Genomic DNA, 22,483 nt, shown 5'->3' on the forward strand with positions numbered 1-22,483 from the left:
GACACAAATTCATAACTTGAACGATAAATATTCTACAAGAAAAGTAGGGTATGAGGTAAAGCTACTATGAAAAGGTAGGATAAAAGATGAAATATGATTATGAAGAAAATAGGAAGGTAACAATACGATCACACCAAATCGATCGTTATATAAAATAGGTTTTTTCATTGTTACTTAACAATTCGATATAACCAACAATCAAACGAAACATTGTATTTAAACTGACAATACAGTACCATGCAACGGGTAATTAACAACCATCCAAACAAAGGTGTTCATACTAACAATACAAATTAAGTTTCATTTTCACTTAACTAGTTCATTTTGGACTTATCAGCTTGTTCATGAGTAGCAAAACGAACAACAGCTTTAGCTCCCTCAGACATGGCATGTTTAGCTAGTTGTCCTGGTAACTCCATTTTCACTGCTCTATGCATGTCCATAGACGTTAACGTTGCTCGTCCCGCGTACTTCAACAATGATTTTGATGTTTCTACGATTTTCTCAGCCATGTCTTGCATGAAATTGTTCAATATAACCATTGATTTTGATGATATTTCCAGCTTTGGATTCACTTCTTTCATAACCTTGTATATGTACCTCTCATATCCCACTACTTTGCCTCTCTTGTTCTTGTTCCTGCTCTTACTCTTTTTCTTGCCTTTGATCATGCAAAATTATCAACAACAAAAAAAAAATATTAGCCTCAAAAAACAAGAAAATTAAGTGGTTAATACCTAATTTAGGCAAAATAACAACAAGAAGAAGACTATTTTCTTATATTTATTTACTCATGATCTAGTCTGATCGATCTAGCTAGATTACACTCGAAGCATTTAATTTTTTAACATAAATTCATGGTAGAGAAAAAAGTGTGTGTGGGTGGGGTGGGATGGGGAGTAATTAAGTGATTTAAGCCTCAAAGAAGAAGAAGAAAAACAACAATGAAAATTATAGTCATTTTTTATTTTTATTTACTCATGAACTAGCTAATCACACACGAGACAATCAATTTCTTAGAACATACATTCATGATAGAGAAAAAAGTGTGGGGGGTTGAGTGTGTGGATGAATTAAGTGGTTTAAGCCTCAAAAAACAGAAGAAAAAATAACAACAAAGAAAATCATAGTTATATTTTATTTTTATTTTTATTTACTCATGAACTAGCTACTCACACACGAGACATTCAATTTCTTAGAACATAAATTCATGATAGAGAAAAAAAGTGTGGGGGGGTGGGGTGGGGGTTTGGGGGGGGGGGGGGTTGAGGAATTAAGTGGTTTAAGCCTCAAAGAATAGAAGGAAAAAAAACAATGAAAATCATAGTCATTTTTTATTTTTATTTACTCATGAACTAGCTAATCACACACGTCAATTTCTTAGAACATAAATTCATGATAGAGAAAAAAAGTGTGAGGGTGGGGTTTTGAGGGAATTCAATGGTTTAAGCCTCAAAGAACAGAAGAAAAAACAACAACAATGAAAATCTTAGTCATTTTTAATTTTTATTTACTCATGAACTAGTTTATCACACACGAGTCATTCAATTTCTTAGAACATAAATTTATGATTGAAAAGAAAGGTAAAAAAACTAAGTGGTAAGAAGAAAAACAACAACAAATATCATAGTCATTTTTTTAAATTCGTGATTTAATCTCATTGATTTGGCTAATCACACACAAGACATTTGATTTCTTAGAACATACATTTATTATGGTAGAAAAAGGTGAAAAAATTAAATGGTTTAAGCCTCAAAGAAGAGAAGAAGAAAACTAACAATGAAAATCATAGTAATTTTTTTATTTACTCATGATCTAGTCTAATCGATCTACCTAATCTTACACGATACATTCAATTTCTTAAAACATAAATCCATGATAGAAAAAAGTGATAGCATTAATTAAGTGGTTTAAGCCCCGAAGAAAAGAAGAAAAACAACAACAATGAAAATCATAGTCATTTTTTATTTTTATTTACTCATTAATCTAGCTAATCATGACACATGAGACATTCAATTTCTTAAAGCATAAAATTTTGATAGAGAAAAAAAGGGATAAAAAATAAGTGGTTTATGCCTCAAAAGAAAAAACAACAATAAAAATCATAGTCATTTTTTATTTTTATTTACTCATGATTTAGCTAATCGCACATAAGACATTCAATTTCATAGAACATAAATTCATGATAAAAAAAAGGTAAAAAATTAATTCAAGTGATTTAAGCCTAAAAAAAGGAAAAAAAAAGATGAAATCGTGATTTTTCTTTATGTACTCTAGATCTAGTCTGATCGATCTAATCATACACGAGATATTCAATTGCTTAGAACATAAATTCATGTTAAAAAATTAAAGTGATTAAAAGTACCTGAACTTGAAGCTTGATTCATGGTGTTCCTTCCTGACATTTTTTTTTAGCTTAGTTAGGGTATTTTATTTGGAGTTTAGTGTTGGAGTTCACATTATAGTTCACTTAAGTTTATATTAGGAAAAACTTTTATAAGCACTTCTTTTTTCCACAAATGATAAAAACAAATTTTATTAATTAGGAGGTCACCTTACTTTCATTTCTTTTTTGTTTTTCTTGTTTTTTAATTTGTACGTTACGTTTTGCATTTATTTTTTTCAACAGTGACACCTATGCAATAAAAAATTTCTTCCAAAAGTCATAATTACATTTTCCCTTAATTTGCTTTTAACTTTCTACATAGTCAAAGAATTAACTCTTATCTTTGAAACCTTTTTTGTTTGTTTGTTTAATTTTTTATTCAGTTCGATGTCTCGATTGATTGTATTGTATACAAAATTTTAAAGCATAAAATGTTTTTCCATCAAGATTTTTTTTCATTCAAGATCTCTTGTTAAATAGAAGAATCCTATTAGTGTGAAGGGTAATCTATTGAACATTATTCGTAGTGTATATAGAAAATTATACTAAGCTTTGTAATTCGGTATTAAAAAATACGTTTTTCATGAAAAATGTTTCTAGAAAAATAATTGATATGTTCTTATCTATTTTTTGTGTTTAATACGTAAGAAAAAAATATTATCCTAAGAATATTTAATTTAGACAAATAATATAAAAGCTAAGGTGAAGGGTAGGAGTGTGGAGTGGTGGGAATAGAGGCTACGAGAGTGGGGGTATAGTGTGTTAGAAGGTGGGGAAGATTCAATCAACGTCCCAAATTCTACTAAGAAAGTCATTTCCTTATTTTAAGGATTTCCTAAAGAAAATATTTTCCAAATTATGTCCAACCGAACATGAGAAATTGAAAAATATTTTACAAAAAAAAAATCCGTCCATAGAAAACAAACCCTATATATATATATATATATATATATATATATATATATATATAAAATTGTGAACGCTCATTACTCAATCTTATTTATTTCACCATAACTTTTGATGCATACATCAAGTTTGGTCAACTTAACTCTACGAGAATTTGTACTGACAAAATAAGTGACTTAGCTTTCTTTATTTTGATTTTTTTATCACCCTTAGATAAACAACATATTTAGTAAAGTTTTAAAAGTAAAATTCTGAGAAAAAATAGGGTGTATATAAAAAAATTCTCAATAATTATGGAGTGAAAAGGTTATTTTCAAAAAACCCTAGTCAAAATAAAAATAAGCTACAAACAAGTAATCGTGCAACATTGTTTTTCTTACTATATAAATTTCGTGAGTTAAAAATTACATTATTACTCGATCATGTAATATGACTCCATTTAATTAAGATACACACTTGTGTATTTAATAAAGTAAAACACTTGTATTGATTATGAAACCATTATTACTATAGCTTTTGTATTTGCTTTTGAAATTTGTGTTTATTGGTCATGCTTTTTAAGAAAGCAATTATTATACTAGTAATATATACTTATTGATTAGTATGTGATGCTACTATTTTTGGAGTAAAAAAGTTATTATTGAATAAGCATCTAAAAATGTTCATTTTCTAGATTTGATTTAACATCGTATACATATTGTGATTGAACAGTTTGTATTATTTTCGTACTATTTTAACTTAACGTATAAAATTCTCGACAATATAAGTTAAAATTATTATTTAGTTTATATGTTCGTGGTTCGGTTCGGTTTTATGTATTATCGGTTCAGTTTATCGGTTTTCAATTTTTAAATACACTAAACCAATAACCAAACAAATAAGATATTTTTTATCGGTTTTCGGTTTAACCAATAAGAAAATGGTTATAAACAAATATATGACTTCTCTAATAAATTTGACGCGACAAAACAATAATGTAACTTTACAAATGCTCATAAAATAGAAACAATAATAACAAGCATGAAAGAGCTATGCATGTGTAACACGAAGAGAAATTAAGAGGAATAATGTTCTTACTTTAGGTTTTGACGGTTTGTATAATGTGAAGTGGTAAACTCAAAGTCACAGTGAAGTATGAATTGAAGGCTAAATGACAAAGACATAACTAGTAAGAAATTGAAATTAATATTTAATATTTAGGATAAATTACTTATATATTACTTATTTATTAATTAGTAAATTACTATAGGCTTAATGGGTTATTGGTTTACCCAATAACCCAATATTAAAAACCAATACTGAACCGATAATCCGATAATTTTTTTTATAAAATCATTAAAAATTCATTAACCTAATAACCCAATAACAATAAACCAATAACATTTTTTTCGATTCAATTTATTGGTCGGTTCAATTTTTGCACACCCCTATTCTACGGTCAAACTTAAAAATGCGAGATAAAAATATCGATCACGTGAACCATACGAAATAACACGAATTTGATAATATATCTTATGAGGCCGGATGTAGATTAATCTTAATGTAAATGTGCAACCAAATTTGCAGTCATTATAATCACTAAATTATATACACCAAATTCAGATGCTAATTTCATTTAGGAGGATAAGTTACAAACAAGCAAATCAACTTTGTTTTTTTACATAAAGCTTTCTTGAGTTAAATTACAACATGGTTTTTCGGTCAAGCTCATGCACGGGAATTATCCAACGATTTACCTTTTCTATGTGGATTTACAAGCTATTACACTAAAAGTGGTTTACCCTATGAACACTAGAAGTATGGCGGCTTGTCATAAAAAAAAAAGAAAAAAATCAATATAATTCCATATGATAAAGGATGTACACTCACCTTTCTCGTACAAACTTAGTCGTACCTTTTGTGGGATTGAAAGGACACCCCATCCCCCCAGACACACACACACAGAGGGTATCTAAACTCAGAGTATATTGTCACTTGCAATTATAACATAGTCATAAAATGGATAAAACAATTACAGATATCAAATTTTAGATCGATAATAATATACCATGTATATAGTTTCAAGAATAGATTAAGAAAGAAATGAGAGCTTTAAAACTTTAGACTTAAACAAAAAAAAGGGGCTAAGAAATTTCAGTTTTTCTAATCAACAACCAGACTGAGTGTATTAACTATCAAAATTCACCCAGTCTCCACATATTAACATTTTTTCCCCCAGAGTGCTGGCTACATTAATATTTACAATAGTTTCTGTATAGCCCTGAAGATCACCTTACATTAATTATGGCTCTGGGTTTTCTACCGTTTGATCGTTTTCGTGATGGAATAATGCCATTAAGACATTCATATTTCCTTTTGAATGACCCATTACTTAGATCCCCATTGCTTCTGTCAAACTTGACGATGTTTGTTACAATGGCATGTACTATGACTTCACTTTTAGGAACCATAATGACCTTTTTCTCAATAACTGATGTCTGTCCACAGCTAGGATCCGTGAGGGCGCTTTCTCTTAGATTCTGTAAGATGGAGTCTTTATCATCTTTGAACACATCTGCTGAAATCTGCACGATAGAATCAAACGTTATAATCACCCCTCGGAACAATCAGTACAACAACATACCCAATGTGATCCCACAATAGGTCTAGGGAGGGTAGGCTGTACGCAGACCTCACAGAGGCTGTTTCCAATAAGACCCTCAACTTGAGAAAAGAGTTCTCAAAGCATGCAGAGATCAGTCACACAACATAATGATAAGCTAAAAGACAAATTATCTGACAGATATCAGTTGCAGGGTCCTCTTATCGTGAATGATATGCTTGATTGTTCTTGTGATGCCCACAACGTAGGGGGATGATGTGGGCTATGGGTAAATTGTTGACTCAGAAGCCTTCCGGGTCAAGTCCCACCAAAGTGTGGGTCTCTTCTTTTCTAACTGCACCAATACAACGTCTTGCATGTTAATCAATCATTTGGCTCCATCAATGAGCATTGCCAAGTATAATTGAGTCTCGCCTCTTTATAGGTGATCAAACAGCCACCGGCTAAGAGAAGAATATCACCCAGCAAAGGACCTCACAAGTGAAGAATGCCTTTAAACACAATGGACCATCTTATTCTTGGTAGCATGGCAGTAATATAATCTATGCCACACAAAGGAATATGCTGGCATGAAAAAACCAGCCTAGGAAATATTTTTACCAAATAGTGCTGAAATAGTTCTAGCCTCTCAGCAAATTTACCAAGAGGTATACCAATTATAGTAGAAAAACTGATGGCAAGGCCCAAGCCTAAGGAAAATGACAGTGGGACATAAAACAATGTCTAGAACATTGAAACTCTGCAGAAGATCTACACTCAATATTTAGAAGTTATAACAAGCATGGTACTTATCAATTTATCATCTTTCAGTTTCCACAAGGACAATGGATGCTAGCATGGAAATCAGGAATTGGCTAGGTGTCTTCTATCAATAAAAAGTGAATATAGAAGCCATAACAGTGTAATTTTCTATGCATTTATCTGAATTAAGTATTAGAACAATGTGGCCAGAGATTAACCAAATTAGTGATTATTCAGATGAAAAAAAATCGTCCTCTCACCTTAAAATCAATAGGAATCGTGATTTCAGCCGATGAACACTTGCAACCATCACTGAAGTTCAATTTCATCATAATGTTAAAAGGATTTGTACTCTTAACTGTCCGCCTGACAAGGAATAGGAGTTGAATAAGAATGTCTCAAGTTTGAGAGAGCTTATAACTATAGTGAACATATGAAAAAAACCCTCACCAATAACTAATAGGGAAAACTAGCATATACAGCTGAGATAAATTCAAAATTTTGATTAAGAAAATCAATGGGTAAGATTCCACCTTTACTTAGCTACTTTTTTCCAGATTTTTTCCTCATCAATGACTTTGAGTTTAGCAAACTGACTTTTTATATCAACTATAGTCTTCTTTTATTTTCCTTTTTGGGATAGAAAATGGAAACTGTTGAAATGATATTACCTCTCATTGTCCTTTTCTCATTTTATTGTGTCCAATTTATATTTCTTTATTTTTCCATTTAAGTAGGTTAGATTATGATTAGGGTAATGATATGCAAACAAGAGAGGAAAAAATAAATGATTGTTAAAATTATTTTTTGGATGCTACAGTTCTTCGTTGACAACAAAAACATCTTTCTTTTCAAATATATCCATAACCTGGAAAATGTCTGATCAAGATTGTCGGATAATCTAAACATCCTTTTCTACGTGATATTTTGATGAAAAATCATGAATTACTAATACAAGAGCAAAATATTTTGAACATACGGGAGCAACTATGTCAGAGGAAAATGTATTACAAAGACGCAACAAGATTATATTTCACATTCAACATAGCAAGCTTCAAATTATAAAACTACCTTTTCAGATAAAGAGGTTGTTTATCCAGGACAGCCGCTTTCATGTTTTGACTTTCTGAAAAAGAAACCTACAGTTCAATTTCAAAAGCAGCAAAGCTGTTACCATAATAGATCCAGAAAGTTTATGAAGGCTAAGGACTAGTACTGATGACAATAATTTACTGAAGGAAAAGAAATACAAGATAATTCACTGTTTTGCAGATGAGACAAGTAACAAGCATCGTAACAAACATCTTCCATTAGCATAGTTTTTTTGTAGCAACAAGATCTCACAGTCAACTTCTTTGTATTTTTTGTTCCTTATGCATCTTCTTGATGCCTTCTTAATGATAACATATTACTTCATCCCAAAAAGAAAAGGTAAAAAAGGTTTAAGCTACTCACAGTCACCACAAAAAGTAATTGCTTCACTCAATCGACAGAAAAAACTGAGGTAAGTTGAAGTAGCATCAACACTTTTACAGTAGGACAATTCACACTCCCTTTTACTTGCCACATCCCTGCTCACATTTTTAGAGCCCATTTATCATTGTCATACGGGGTATGTTGTTGTTGTTATCATTGTCATCTCTTAGCTCATATGGTACCACAACAGATTCCGAAAGCCTTGGATCTGCATACCTCAAACAAGAGATACACAGGATAGGTGAACAGAGCCATATGTCACGTCCCGCCACATCAAAGTGAAATTTTGTGTCCGAATAGGGGCAGAAGGGTCTAGAGTTGTGGAGAGGTTTCCGGAAGACTCTAGAACCCTTTAGATTATTCAAGAAGGCTAGAGAATTCCCTAGAATTCTCTAGAATAACTTAGAAGGCAATGGAAGGTCCTAGATAGTTTCCAAGAAAGCCTTAGAATTCTCTAGAATGTGTAGAGAATTCTAGAAGAGGGACTAGATATTTTCTTGGAAAGCTTTAGAATTTCCTAGAATTAGTAGAAGATTCTGGGGAGGGACCAAAGTGTAAATAGTTTAGGGACTTGTAAAGTAAATATTAATTACATTTTAGTCCCTAGGAGATAGTATAAATAGAGGTGCCCCTCATTTGCAAGGCACCATCCAAGCTTGAGAACAAGCATCCAACAACTTGTAAAGCTTTCTTATAAGCAATATAAGCCTTCTTCTAAAATTCTCTAAGTCTTCCTTTTCATTCTCTTAGCGATCTTAGTTTCAAAGGGCTTACTTGAGCTTACAAGATCGTGAAAGATTGGTGAGTAAGTTGTCAAGTGCCGCACGGAGCTTTAGTAAGACTCTAAGTCCGTGACACATAGGTCCTCAAAAGAGGCAAGATCTAACCAACGAATTCAGTGTTCCTTTAGGAAGAGGCTCCAAAAGGAAGGTCATAATGTTCTGATTTGCTGCAAGGGTACAGAGCCATTTCCCCAAGTCCTAAAGTGATAGATCATTTTATTTCAATCAGGTCTACATAACTAATCAAAAATATCAAAGGAAAAACTCATAAAGGTCATGGTTTATCAGTGGAGAATGCTGACACTGCCACTGATTATGCAATTGATGCACCCGCCGCTAGCTATTGATTCCATGCTAATTTTTTTCTATTTAATAACCGTGATTCCTAGCAGAAAAAGAAGGGAGGACGAGGCAAGGCATGCCACAAAATTTTTCCTTCACTTCTTGATTAAGAGGCGCAATAATGTAAGTGTGCGTGGGGGTTGGGGGTGGCTGTGAGAGGAGAGGAAGACACTGAGCCTCCACAGTTCTTATATTCTATAAGAACATACATGTGTATTCAACATAATCAGCAGAATCTGCAGACATAGCTATAAACATTAACTCACCTCTACAGATTTGATAAAAGGCAATGGTGCTCTATTTCCATGGACGCTTGCCACTGTAAGGCTCCAATTTACATATTTTTCATCTGCAAAACAAGTAAATTGGATAGATCAAAAGACATATTTAATGAATGACCCACTCAAAAGAGGACCAGATCAATTGTAACTTGCTTTGTGCACATTCACACACACTGAGATTGCTTGCAAAATAAAAGTACAAGTGAAAATGTATTTTGATCTCGAGGACTTCAAAATACCAAATGGACAATTAAATGAAAAGAAGATAGGCACAGATTCAGATTAGTTACCAAGACTTGAGGCTTGAGTAAAAATGGTCTGGAGAAGATCAATTCTAATAAAAGGTGGGATTCGCAGACTGAGGAATTCCATGACTCCTGTGATTACCTGTTCATAACTATATTGGTAAACATTCTGGAAACAGGATCAATCAAAAGTACAAGTCTTTTTTCAGATCAAGTACCATAAGAAAAGAATATATGAACATGTGAATTTGCATTGCATATAGGTCTGATAGCTAAATTTGCATGTAATCAAATGGGAGCCATTTGGCATGCCTAAACAAAACCATTTGTAAGTCACTTCAAGGACATTTGAGGTTGAGGGAGAGGGGGGAGGGAAGGAAGGGGGGACTTGTGATGCCCCTAAAGCACATGGTTAACGAATAAACGTTGACTTTGAACTAAAGAGTTGTTAGCACCTACTAAGTCCAAGTCGTCAGATGAAGGTTGAATATTCCAATTAGCAATTCCACATGAGAAACCTCACCAAGCAATAGTGTAATGTTTACTATTCAGAATCTATGAACTATGATAACAACTTTCAGTAGCATAGAGGTACAACAACAAAAATATGTTACCTTGTCTACAAGACCATGAATCAGTAGGCTTGCTTTCTTATCCTTGGGAGTTTTCTGCAAAATAATGGACGGGGGTATAAGAGCTAAGTAACAGATGAACTCCTACTAATCCAACATATTTTTCATAGATCGGTAGAGAATATTTTCAAGTACAGTCACTGCCAAGGTCGCAATATATGAGCAAGAAATATTCACCTATCTTTAATATTTTGATATGAAACTTGTGAAATTTTCATCCTCGGGATAATTAAAGCTTTACTTTCTAATTCCCTCGGAGATCCTCTTATATTTGACCTAGTAGAAAATTCAAAATTAAGCATCTACAGAGCCTAAAAGCCTTTATCTCCTTTTATTTTTTGGCTCTGATAAGCAGGGCCTGAATCATTTATCATGGCAAAGTACAGCAGACTAATCAGCTAGGAGTCCCATATGTGCATTGTAAGGAAAATGATAGCTTTGCCTAAATGATTTAGTGATTGAGAAATAATTGCATTTATTTGAGAATAGAAAGTAATATTTGTTGTTTTTGATTAAAACATGGCAGTACATCTTGAATTGTGAAAATTAAACCTTAGACACCTTCATAAAGAAGTTTCCTGAACAAGAGGTGAAATGAAAACCATTTACACACTAAAAATAGTTGTAAACAGTAAAATCTTAAATGACAAAGCAAAATTTTGGTTGGGGGAGGGGGGAGGAGATTATGAGGCTCTGATGCATTTTCTTATCATCACAACTAGGGTCAATGGAAATATGGGAAATGTGTTTGCTGATGTTACATTTAGCCCAAGGAATAATATACCTGAAGATTAACTATTACAATCTTTCCACCGCCTTTGAGTGATTTTAGAGGCAAATTACAGGCAGGGGTGATCTGCAAACTGCAAGAGTAGAACAAGTCATGTTATCTAATGACATGACATGATTAAGGGTGAAGAATGACGGAAGTAAATGGTATAACAGTTTAGAGTCAACAAACACTGTAAGAACTCATTATTTTAGTATCATGCATCAGAATTCCAGATTACGGAGGTAGTCAAATAGTTAGTTAGCTTTACCTTGTCCCTAGACATAACACAACATCAGCCATTTTGCAGTGTCTCTCAGCTGGATTCATCTCCTTTGGAGGTAGAGCATCCTGAGGAGAAAAACAGGAGGGGAATGGATGAGGTCAACAACAGAGTCATACGTGGAATCATATTTTAGCCATAAAAAACCTTTGGCGCGTTGGCCGAAATAGCAGATAACAAAAAAAAAATTGAAACTATTACAACTTTTTGTCTTAATCATTGGATGCTCATGAGTGTACAACCTGTCAAACTTCTGTCTATATCTTTCACTGTCACTACTAAAGGGCCATGGAATGTAACTGTACAACTATAAAGAGAAGCCCAGATCCTTCATCCTAGGACTTTGTTATTAAACAAAAAGCTGTTTATGGTTACCTCCCAGTCAAGAACTGTGTCTTTAAGTCTTGCACCACAGCCCACCTTGGAACAACGCCGTGCAGTTTCCTTCAACCCAATAGTTTCTATTTCAAAATCCCTCATATACCTTCATGGGTCAATTCACAAATATAGACTTTATAAGCAATCACCATAATGTTACCAGAAAACTACATACAATAAAACAAAAATTGAGTGAATATACATGAATGTGGGAACATGCATAGTAACAGAGGATAGCATGCTGCATAAAAAGATGGAATCTTACTCAATTCCACAAGAAGGGCATCGTTCCATAAAAGAATCCCCATGTAATTCAGAAAGCTTCTCCCTTGGAATTCCAGAGCGAAGATGAAGGCCGTCAATGTTCTACCATTTTCAAATAAAAACCATGTTAAATTTTAATATCATCCACCAAGAGATATAAATGTGAACCTTTTTGGAAATAGACAGTTGAAACTACATAGAGTAAATGGAATCTGAGGCTTTGTATTTAAGTAGAATAAACGTCTCTTGATCAAGTGAAAGGTCATATTTTAAGCACATAGATACTCCCTCTGTCTCTCATTGATTGAACTAATTTTGTCTGGCTGAGGGGGAAATGGGAAAAGTTTCGGATGGAAGGAAATGGATTGAGTAATGTAAATCATCCACACCACTACCATAAAGTATACCCAAACACAATATTAAATTGGAATCAGAAGTGTTGTCTTTGTTATGTTGCTTCTGTTAGGTCAACAGTAAATACACTCAGAACAGAGCAAAACATAAATGACAACATCAATTTATCAACTTCACCTCAATCCCAATCTAGTTAAGGTTGGCAATATGAATCCTCTACATTACCAATCTTTTGGGTGGAATGATAACCGTGTAGGCGTTCATTCAATTGCTGGTTAATGATTATGTCACTATGAATTAGTTGAAGTTGGCAAAAAGGGACGAGAGGGAGTTGCTCGGTTAGTAAGAACCCCTCACCTCCAACTCTAAAGGTTGTGGGTTCAAGTCCCCAAGGGAGCTAAAGGATGAGAGTTCCTACGGAGGAGTAAAAAAAATTGGCAAAAAGGAGAGTCGACCATATATACAGTCAAATAGTGCCATGAGAATAGGTCAAAAGAGCTATATCAAACTGAATGATTAAATCTTCAATCTCACCATCATCCAACTTTAATATATCGGTAGACCATGATTCGTTGATTAGCAAAGTAAGCTCAAATTTCAAAATGCTTTTAATTATGCAAATCACTAGTAACAATATCAAAACTATTCTAAGGGTTGTGTTTATTATTTCATACATCTATCCTATAACATTCTTCCAAGGCAATCTAAGTCAAAGATTAATGGGTGTGTTCAATTGACAGCCCTAGCTATCGATTAGCATGTCAAAGATAGATGTGGCCTCAGGCATAGACCCCAAGCAAGAAGAGTGGCATAGAGCAGCTCTTTCCTCGTTTAACAGAGAGGAACTACATAGGAAATTGGAAGGGGCAGAACAGAGACTTTTCCTGGGAATGGAAATGGACAACTTAATGACTAATCAGAAGAAATGAAAAACAGGAGTGCGATTGGGGATTGAAATTGCGACTTCATTTAGAAAGCAGCACTAGCTACAAACACAAAGCTGAAGTGATATAATTAATAACCATGCAAACGTTAAACACACCCCTATAGTAAGAAACCAATAATTCCACACCTGGCTTATAAGAAACTTTAGAAAACCCGCCTTCTCTAATTCAACTAGGGCCATGTGTGTCATGCTTGGCGTTGCATGATGAAAAGGCAATGATGCTTCTGGTAGCGCTTTCCCTTCTCTCTACAATCAGTTAAATAAAAGGGATAAGAAGATAGAATATGGCCCATAATTCTTTAGCGGTAAAGAATTGTTATATTATTTTAATCCGTGGAAAATGCTCCAACACTATATACAGACATTCATGTCATAACCATTGCTTGATCCTGACAGCATTACTGCAATGCTGTCTATCAAATGCCCTAAGGAATAATAGAAGTTATCTGTTCATATCTCAATGAAAGATAATAATACAAATGCTTGTGCACTTAAGGGTGTACCTAGCAATCAATGAAGTAGGTGAAAACCTTGGAAACCAGGATTCAAATCCCGCCAAAGACAAAAGAACACTAGTGGTTTATTCCCATCCACCTAAGCCTTTGGTGAGAAGATTTAACCAATACATGTGGTGGTAGAGATAGCAAACACATGGTGGAATAGTCGAGATGCTCACAAACTATCCCGGACACCACAGTTATCAAAAAATCTATGTTACTCGAACTCTTCAAATATACAACTAGTTGTGTGTTGAATCCTCTAAAAGCTATGCATTTTGAAGGATTTGACACGGGTACAACATCATTTTTGGAGGGCCAGAGCAACATAGAAAAGAATACAATTGCTTGTGCAATCCATATGCACATATGAACTATAGTGTATTTAATAGCTTCTTCCTACTTAGTAAAGAGATTAGTAGTCAATACAATATTAAAAATGAAATAAGAGAACTAGACACTATACACAAACAAAAACACATAAAAAGACAATTGTGGTAGGTATCATGCATGTCAGTAGATTTAACATACTCGCACAGGAGAAAGCAGCTCCCCCCATCGTAAGATAGATCATTCCTTTAAGGCCACCTTCCTTAATTCGTGTCATTATTACCAAGCAAAGTGATAGACCTACCAAACAACTTTATTGTGCAAGGTGCTCCTCCACTTATTTATATAACTTTCCCAGATCAAATACACAAAAGAAAACTCTGCACCACCTTTAGATGATCAACACCTTGCAGGTAGAAAGAAGGATTGGAGATAATGACTGACCAAATTAGCTAGAATTAGGTCGAAAGGGCAGCATTCAATTCTCAAATCTTAACATTTTAACATGGGTATCAACAGTAGAAACATGTCAAGCAATGTGCTTTCAGAAAGAGGGGCTTGCAATTCACTGATATAACTACAACACTACCTGAAGAGTCCAAATACCCTTGGGGCCACGAAAATCAGGTATACCACAAGAAGTGGATATTCCTGCTCCTGTAAACACCACTAAATGCTTACTCTGTAGAAGAAACAAGAGTTAGAATGGGTTACTTCTAAAGAGAAAAGCTATACATGGCATAGCTAAGACAAAGACTGTTTTAAGGAGTCACCTTTTGTATCATCACGGCAAGTCTCTCAATCTGCAAAGTTTATGTTTAAAAAATCAGCATTAGTAAGAACACAGAAAAATAAAGTGATTCTTCCCCTTTTAACTGATCTTTGACAAGCAGCTGAAAGAAAAGGAAGATCCTCCAGCACCAGAAAGTACTGATTTTCCAGAAAATCTTAAACAGCAGAATGGATAGAAATTACAGCAAGAATCTAAATATTCAGCAATCAAAATCTACTTAAAATTATCTCCTTTTATTATTAACAATCAGATTTCACTTTAACGTGAGGACAACAAGAGAATGTATTTGGGTCCTAGAATTTCAACAAAGACAAAACAACAGTACGGGACAATGGGAGATTGTGAAGATGACACAGAATGCTATTTGAAACAATTGTTATATACCTGCCAGAAAAATTAAGTTCATTTTTGTTGCCTAGACCATAGATAATGAAAAGTTGGAAACCATATTTTCTACAGCAGTTGGAACTTCGAAATTCCAAATACCATTCCAAATGAACAACCATTAGTTTTTTGAGTGCTATCTAAGTACTCGTACTGATTTCCTACTACTTATCCTTTCTTTTTTTTATCAATGATTAACTAATGCTACCTTAAGCCCTTAACATAGAAGACATGCAATAGCAAAAGGAACGATGATCAAAGCTTAAATGCATAACTCGCATGGATATTCAACAAGCTGCAATAATATTGCTAATAGAAGGATTCCTCATTTCATAAAGTATTGAAGCCCTAAGATACATGAAAGTTCTAAATTTGGTGGCGTAGACAAAGACACTGTGCAGGACCGTCAAGTGCTTGCACTTATACTATTTTTTATGGAAAATTGTGTATTATCTAATGAATCGAGAAGACTAAGGACCTTAGGAACTTATCATCCAATGTATAACATGTATCTCATGACCAACACAATGCATGATACTATCAAAAAGCTTTTGAACAAAATAACTAGAAAACTCCCAATGCTTCATGTTTTACACCCCTAAGCAGGCGCAGACCCAGGTAGAGTCAAGGAGGTTCATCCGAACCCCTTTGGCGGAAAACTAACCCGTTTATACATGATTAAAATTATTTTTATGTATATATAGTAGACATTGAACCTCCTTTGACTTCTCCGTATATTTACTTTTTTATCTTTCGAACCCCTTTTAGTAAAAATCTTAACTTTGCCGCTGCCCTTAAGATTTAACAATCCCTAATTAGATTAATGAAATTGAGATTATCAGGGTCCTATCACGCTCAACAATGTGGGATTTAATTCTGGATCTCATGAAAAATCCTAAATGCAAACTACCAAGCAATCAAAATCACCCCCCAGTTCCTAAATTTCCATCCTTAATCAAGCACAAAAACCTAAACAAGTTTTATGGGTATTTGCAGCCACATAAAATGATCAAACAAGTTAAACAACACAACAATTAACACAAAAGGAGTAAAGGGTTGCAGAAAAAAGTGCCAAAAAAAGGAGAAAAAATCTCACTTTGTCTTGCAAAAGGAGAGGTGGGTCAAAATACTCAGTCATCCCAACATTGCCCACATCTTCTATAAAAGAGAGCTTTTCAGCATAACCCAGAGACATTTTTTTTTCCTTTGTTCTTCAGGAACAATCTGCTTCTTCTTTATTTTCTCTGTGAAAAAAAAAAGATTGATTGATCACTGAAGAATTAGAAGCAGCGGAATACTCTACAAAGTCAGTATTGCTGTGTAGTAAAGATGGCAAAGTATTTACCTTTTTTTTGCCCCCCTTGTTCCCCTTTTTTCTCTTTTATTCCAATTTTTTTATCCGATATCCGAATTGAAGCACGATAAATCCATATTTATATAGTGTAAGGCCCATTCGTATTGGAGCACAATACATTTGTGTTTGTATCATGTAGGGCCCATCCATATTGGAGCACGATACATTCATGTTTGCGTCATGTAGGGCCCATCTGCATTAGAGCACGATGAATTTGTGTTTGTGTCATGTAGGGCTCATCTGCATTGGAGCACGATAAATCCATATTTGTGTTGTGTAGGATCCATTCGGAGTGAAAATACTCCCTATTAAAGATTTTTCTATATTGAGGCTCAAATCCGACCTTTGATTAACGGAGAAGTAGATTTATCCACTGCATCATATTATTTGGTGGTTATTTCATTTCAACTTGTTTTCATTAAGGGGCATTTTGGTGTGAAAATATTCTTATTTGAAAATTAAAATTGTGTTTGATAATGAATAAAAGTTGAAGTCATTTTTTAAATTTAATGAGTAATTTTAAATAAAATTGAATATTGAATATTGAAAATTCAAAAATATATATTACTAAACATATTTTTCGAAATTCAACTCCAAATAAAAAGCAAGAAACTCCATGGCCTTGTAATCTCATTCTGTATCTTTCAGAGGGGCCCAAAAAGTATTTAGTACACTGTCATGAGGGCCCAAATACCTTTTCTATTTATTTCAAATGAGACCCCAAATATACCAGAAATGGAACTTTTTACCTTCTTAGGTTCATGTTCTAATTGAACCAAAGACTCTTTTTTTCTACCTTTCAATTTATACAGCTGGAATTCAAATAAAATTAAGATAAAATGAAATTTTATTTGAATTTTAAGTTTTAATTCTTTTTTTTGGGGGTGGGGGGTTCCCACTTTGTAGGAGACCTTGTATTATTGAGAGCTTTGCTTTTGTGTCCTTATTTCAATGACTTGAAGTTGAGGTTTGAGTAGAACATTGACTTTATTCAATTCTCATTGAGTCAATTTGATTTTTGTCTATTCATTTTGCTTGCAAATTGATCGATTGGTATTTTACTAGAGCTCAATTAATTTAAACTCAATAATATATAAAATTTGTTATATGTAAACCATTTTAATATTTGAATTCGATATATATCTATTAAAAGATGGAATGGTTTTATGAATTCCATCATTCTTCATAGTGGTTTGCACTCTTTTTAGGAATCAAAGTGATTTAGGCTACATATCCAAGTGAAAAGTTCCAATTTCTCTACTAAATTATGTTTCTTTTCTTTCTTACCATTCAAGGACTCACCTTGCCTTAAAAAAAGTTATTAAAAATAGGAAATGAATTTCCAAGTGAAAGTTATGTTAGGGTTTTGCCCTGATTTTCTTACCATAATTTAAGATTTATTTTTTCTTAAAGAAAAGACAAAACATTACCATAAATGTTTTTACTTTTCCTGAAAGGAAAATATAATATTCTTTCATATTTGGTTTATTCTTTCCTTTTAGGAAAAGGTTTTGGAGTAGCTAGTTCTTTTCTAGTAGGAGAGGTTTTAGGACTCTATAAATATAGGTTTGTTTCTTCTAACACAATAACAATTGCATTCACAGTGTAGTCGTTTAAGAGTCTTGTTTATGGGGAGATTTATTCTCTCTAAAGTTTCAATGTTTTTCTTTATATTAGTTTTGATATAATAATATTTTGATTTTTAGTTAAGTTTTTGTTATCTGATTTATCAACTATATAATTTGCAAATTGTAAACTTCCGCATGACGCCCTAATCATCCTTCATAACCCAACAAGTTAAGTTTTCTATTTTTCTAGTGTTCTTAGCTTCTCGCCCTTCAACAAGCCTCGTCTTAATTCCATCCTTGTAGTCTCCCATTTGCACCACCCCACACTCCTAGTCTCACTTCCACCTTTATCTTTTATAATATTTATCTAGATTATATACAAATGGTTTCAAAATAATATATTGTATTCACATAACGAACAAAAGATAAGTAAAAAAAATCTTCAAAAGAATTGATTTCGTCGGTCACTTGAGAATCTACAAATATCTACATTACATTAGAGTTTGAATAATCGAGATTCACGTCGTGTAGGCCGTATAGGCGGGGAAGCGCAATCCAAAACTCAAATTTGAAACTTTTGATTAAGAGAGAAGCAACTCCACTCACTACACCACATCTATTGGTGGTGCGTTTACCCTTTTTTTTATTATTATTATAGATAAGGTCTTGTTTTTGAGGAAGATTTCCAATTGAAAAGAAATACTATGTCTACACAAATCAGATAACATAATAAATTTTGACCCAAAAAAAAAGATAACATGATAATTAAAATAATACATACTGCTTAACTATTTAAGCTATAAATATTAGATACGGGAGCCTTAAAGCTTAAGACTCACAAGTCCAACTTCAGATGCATGTCTAAAGTTTCACGCATATAGAATTGATTTTAAAGTGACAACATTTGCAATTTGTTTCATGAATTTTGGTTATATTCTAAATAAGAGTCTTGAAATTGGTTATATGTGTAATATACACTTCCCTTGAAGCTCTATATTCGTACAAACATTTAAAATAAGAACAAACTTTAAATGATACCATAAATATAGACATTTGTGTAAACTAGCCGTGCACTTCCCCTGAAGGCCCAAATAACCGGACTTGATTGTGTGGCCCATCAATATCTCACGAATTCGGATGTAACAACAATACTAAAAAAGGAAATTTTCGCAAATAGTCACTATAATAAATTTAATTATGCTCCATAGCTATAGTTTGCATATTTACGGATTGTAGCTATAATTTAAACTGTCTCGTTTGCATAATTTGCAGATTTGTATAATTCGCAGGTACATTTGTATAATTGAGCTTGAAATAATATAAAGGGATACCCCTGAATGGACAAAGGATTTACTTAGGACTGATGAGGTTTACTTGGGACAAAGGATCAAGAACCACTTTTAGCTTTTGATTGTTTGGAAAGAAAAGAGAAGAAGTAGTAGAGGGAAAGAATGTGGGAGACAAGGGAGAATGATTTAGAGAATTAATGGTAAAATAAAATGTTCAATATTATACTTTTAGCGGGTCGGGTTAAATGGGACGGGTCATTAACTGGTTTAATAGATATGTATTTGGCTCTTAAAATTTTGGTTAATAATTAAAATTTCATGTCACTAAATTTTAATTAAAAAATAATTAAATAGGTTGAGTGACTTTTGAGTTGAAAATGAAAGTTGAGTGACTTTCTGTGAAAACAATTGATAGTTGAGTGACCATTAAAGTTATGAACTCGTGATCCTATGACTTACCTCTATTTCAATGAGGATGGTCTGGTCCAAGAAACCTCTGCAATTCATCTATGAAGAAACAAAGTGGAGGATGTGTCAAATTTGCCAGAATTGACGGTATGTTTCATTTTTATCTATACCACTTCATTCAGGTCTATTTAATTCTAATACTTAAGAAGTAGATTATAAGTAGCTTGCATAAGTTTTCCATAATTATTTTAATCTAATTTGACTATTGATGCTTAATATAGTAGTTTCATAGATTAATTGTATACAAATAATTGTATGTGTTTTTCAAGGCTCATATGCCATAGCCCATATCATATGAAGTATGTCCAATGAAATGCAGAAAGCATAACTTCTTCTAATTTGCTTGATTCTTGCCTTATTCTCTGATCATTTAACTTCTTACCTGATTAGAAACTCACTGAACAATAATACTTATTTGGAATATTATAATTGTATTGACTGCACTGAATACGAAAAACAAAAAGAAAGACTCATGTCATGTATCCATTGTTTGGTTTGGTGTAAATACTCAGTATATAGGTAAGTTCTTAGATTGCCGATCAAAGTCTTTATGAACCAAACGGTTGATTTGTTCCTCATAGATGAACAAACGCTTGAGTAAAGATGAGCCGGTGAATCTGTAATGATTCATGATATTTTGGAGGACCAAAATTGGGGAAACCAAAAGTCAATTATTCCACTGCTATGTAAACATGTATATTAAAGGGAACAGGTTGAAGAGTAAATGTATATGAAACTTTGAACAGTGGGGTATATTACTGTAATAAAGGGGTGGGAGGCCATTCCAAATGTGGCTGCAGCCTGGTCTTCAGTGCAATCTACTTTTGCAACATGCACACTTTAAATTTATGTGAGAGTAGTTTCAGAGGCGTATCCAGGATTTCGGCTAGATGGGTGCACGATTACGAAAAAATGTATCTTAAATATAAATTTGATTAGTTCGTAATATGAACCATTAAAGTTTTAAAATTATAGGTCCAAAATATATAATACTACTAGTTTTAAATTTTCATATACACATTTGATTTAATTATATAAAAAATTTACAATGTTAATTTTTTTAGGAATTCTCAATGTAACACACTTGAAAATTTTGAAAGAATAAAGGAAAAAAACAAAAGAAAAATTAGTTGAAACGACAAAAGTGTAACTAATAACCACTTGGAAAAGTATTACTCAAAGAGAAAAGATAGATATAAGATTTAAATTTCTATCATCACTTAGAGAAGTGCACCCCATCATCATCTCATTATTATATGATACTTTGAATATGAGTTCACACATCTATATTTAAATATTTTTAAAAAAATATAACACTACTATATATGATCTAGAAGGGGAGCATGGGTTCACGTGAACCCATGGCACCCCCTCTAGATACGCCTCTGCGTAGTTTAAAGTTTTAAGAAAAAACAACAAAAAATTGAAATTTGTGATTTTAAATGGTGTCATTAATAAAGATATTTAGAATTTTGCGTTTTAGATGAAGCTGTGTTATTTACTCGAAGATGAGTTAAGTACAAGGGTTGTTAAGAAGTGACAAGTACTCATTCATTCTTAACCAGAGTTTTCGAGTTCGAGTCTCTCTAACTGTGAAGTCGCCTTTGTTAAGAAGTGTTTTACAAAAATAGGAGTCATTGTCAAGAAAAGATCAATTTAGTTAGTAGTAGTACAGCAACTTCCAGTTAGTGGGGCTTGTGAACTTTGTGAAAAGTTGTAGAATGCCTCACAAGATTTGCAAGGTTGCCTAACCAACTGCTAAATCCGTAGTCAAACACTGAAGGCCCAGAATACTCTGGACAAGTGACTCAGTGCTCTAATTTCAATGACCAATTCTAGAAGGAATCACAAAATTTGAGTTTGAAACCTGGAAATCATTGACCATAAACAATGGTTGATCTAGAATTAGCATTTGAACTGTTCAAAAAATAAAAATAAAAATACGTGAATGTTGAGGTGCTTTTTAATGTCTTGAACCGCTGAGTTAACCTTTTGCGTCTTGTTCAACAGATTCAGAATTTGTATATATAAGTACATAACGATATAAAATCTAAGTCATATGTATACCGTATAATATTTTGATGAGAGGTTCAGGTGAACACCTCCCGCCCCCTAGATTTACCCGTCAGTGAGTCAATTAAAAAGTACAAAGACATGTTATATATATATTCATTTCTTTTGGTTAATTCTCGCGAACCCCAATCCCAAAAATGATTTTAGAATTCATCGATCTGTTAATGTAGCTGTGAAGCAATTGATTAGTTTATTAGCAATTGTTTAAGCACGATAACCAATTTAAAGAAAGAAAATAAATAATATGTTATAACGGTCCAAAAATGTTTATTTATGTCAATAATAATGATACATGGAGAACTTATGCAAGGGTTAACACAATAACACCAAACAGATTGTT

General features: G+C 33.1%; 2 protein-coding genes across 2 annotated transcripts; both read right to left on the minus strand.

The window, feature by feature from the left end:
* Positions 1 to 314: 314 nt before the first annotated feature.
* LOC125807422 (uncharacterized) lies at positions 315 to 2,405 on the minus strand. Its single transcript, XM_049487139.1, has 2 exons — positions 2,366 to 2,405; positions 315 to 661 (listed from the first exon to the last, which is right to left on the minus strand). The coding sequence occupies exons 1-2, from the start codon at positions 2,403 to 2,405 to the stop codon at positions 315 to 317; spliced, it is 387 nt and encodes a 128-aa protein (XP_049343096.1).
* Positions 2,406 to 5,418: 3,013 nt separating this feature from the next.
* Positions 5,419 to 16,742, minus strand: LOC125808033 (NAD-dependent protein deacetylase SRT1). Its single transcript, XM_049487814.1, has 14 exons — positions 16,488 to 16,742; positions 14,988 to 15,017; positions 14,804 to 14,896; positions 13,514 to 13,633; positions 12,089 to 12,189; positions 11,821 to 11,929; positions 11,434 to 11,513; positions 11,178 to 11,256; positions 10,376 to 10,429; positions 9,807 to 9,903; positions 9,502 to 9,584; positions 7,707 to 7,774; positions 6,896 to 7,001; positions 5,419 to 5,856 (listed from the first exon to the last, which is right to left on the minus strand). The coding sequence occupies exons 1-14, from the start codon at positions 16,584 to 16,586 to the stop codon at positions 5,560 to 5,562; spliced, it is 1,416 nt and encodes a 471-aa protein (XP_049343771.1). The 5' UTR covers positions 16,587 to 16,742; the 3' UTR covers positions 5,419 to 5,559.
* Positions 16,743 to 22,483: the final 5,741 nt, after the last annotated feature.

This window comes from Solanum verrucosum, unplaced genomic scaffold, assembly GCF_900185275.1.
Source record: "Solanum verrucosum unplaced genomic scaffold, falcon-dt-bn FXZP01000277.1, whole genome shotgun sequence".
Lineage (NCBI taxonomy): Eukaryota > Viridiplantae > Streptophyta > Magnoliopsida > Solanales > Solanaceae > Solanum > Solanum verrucosum.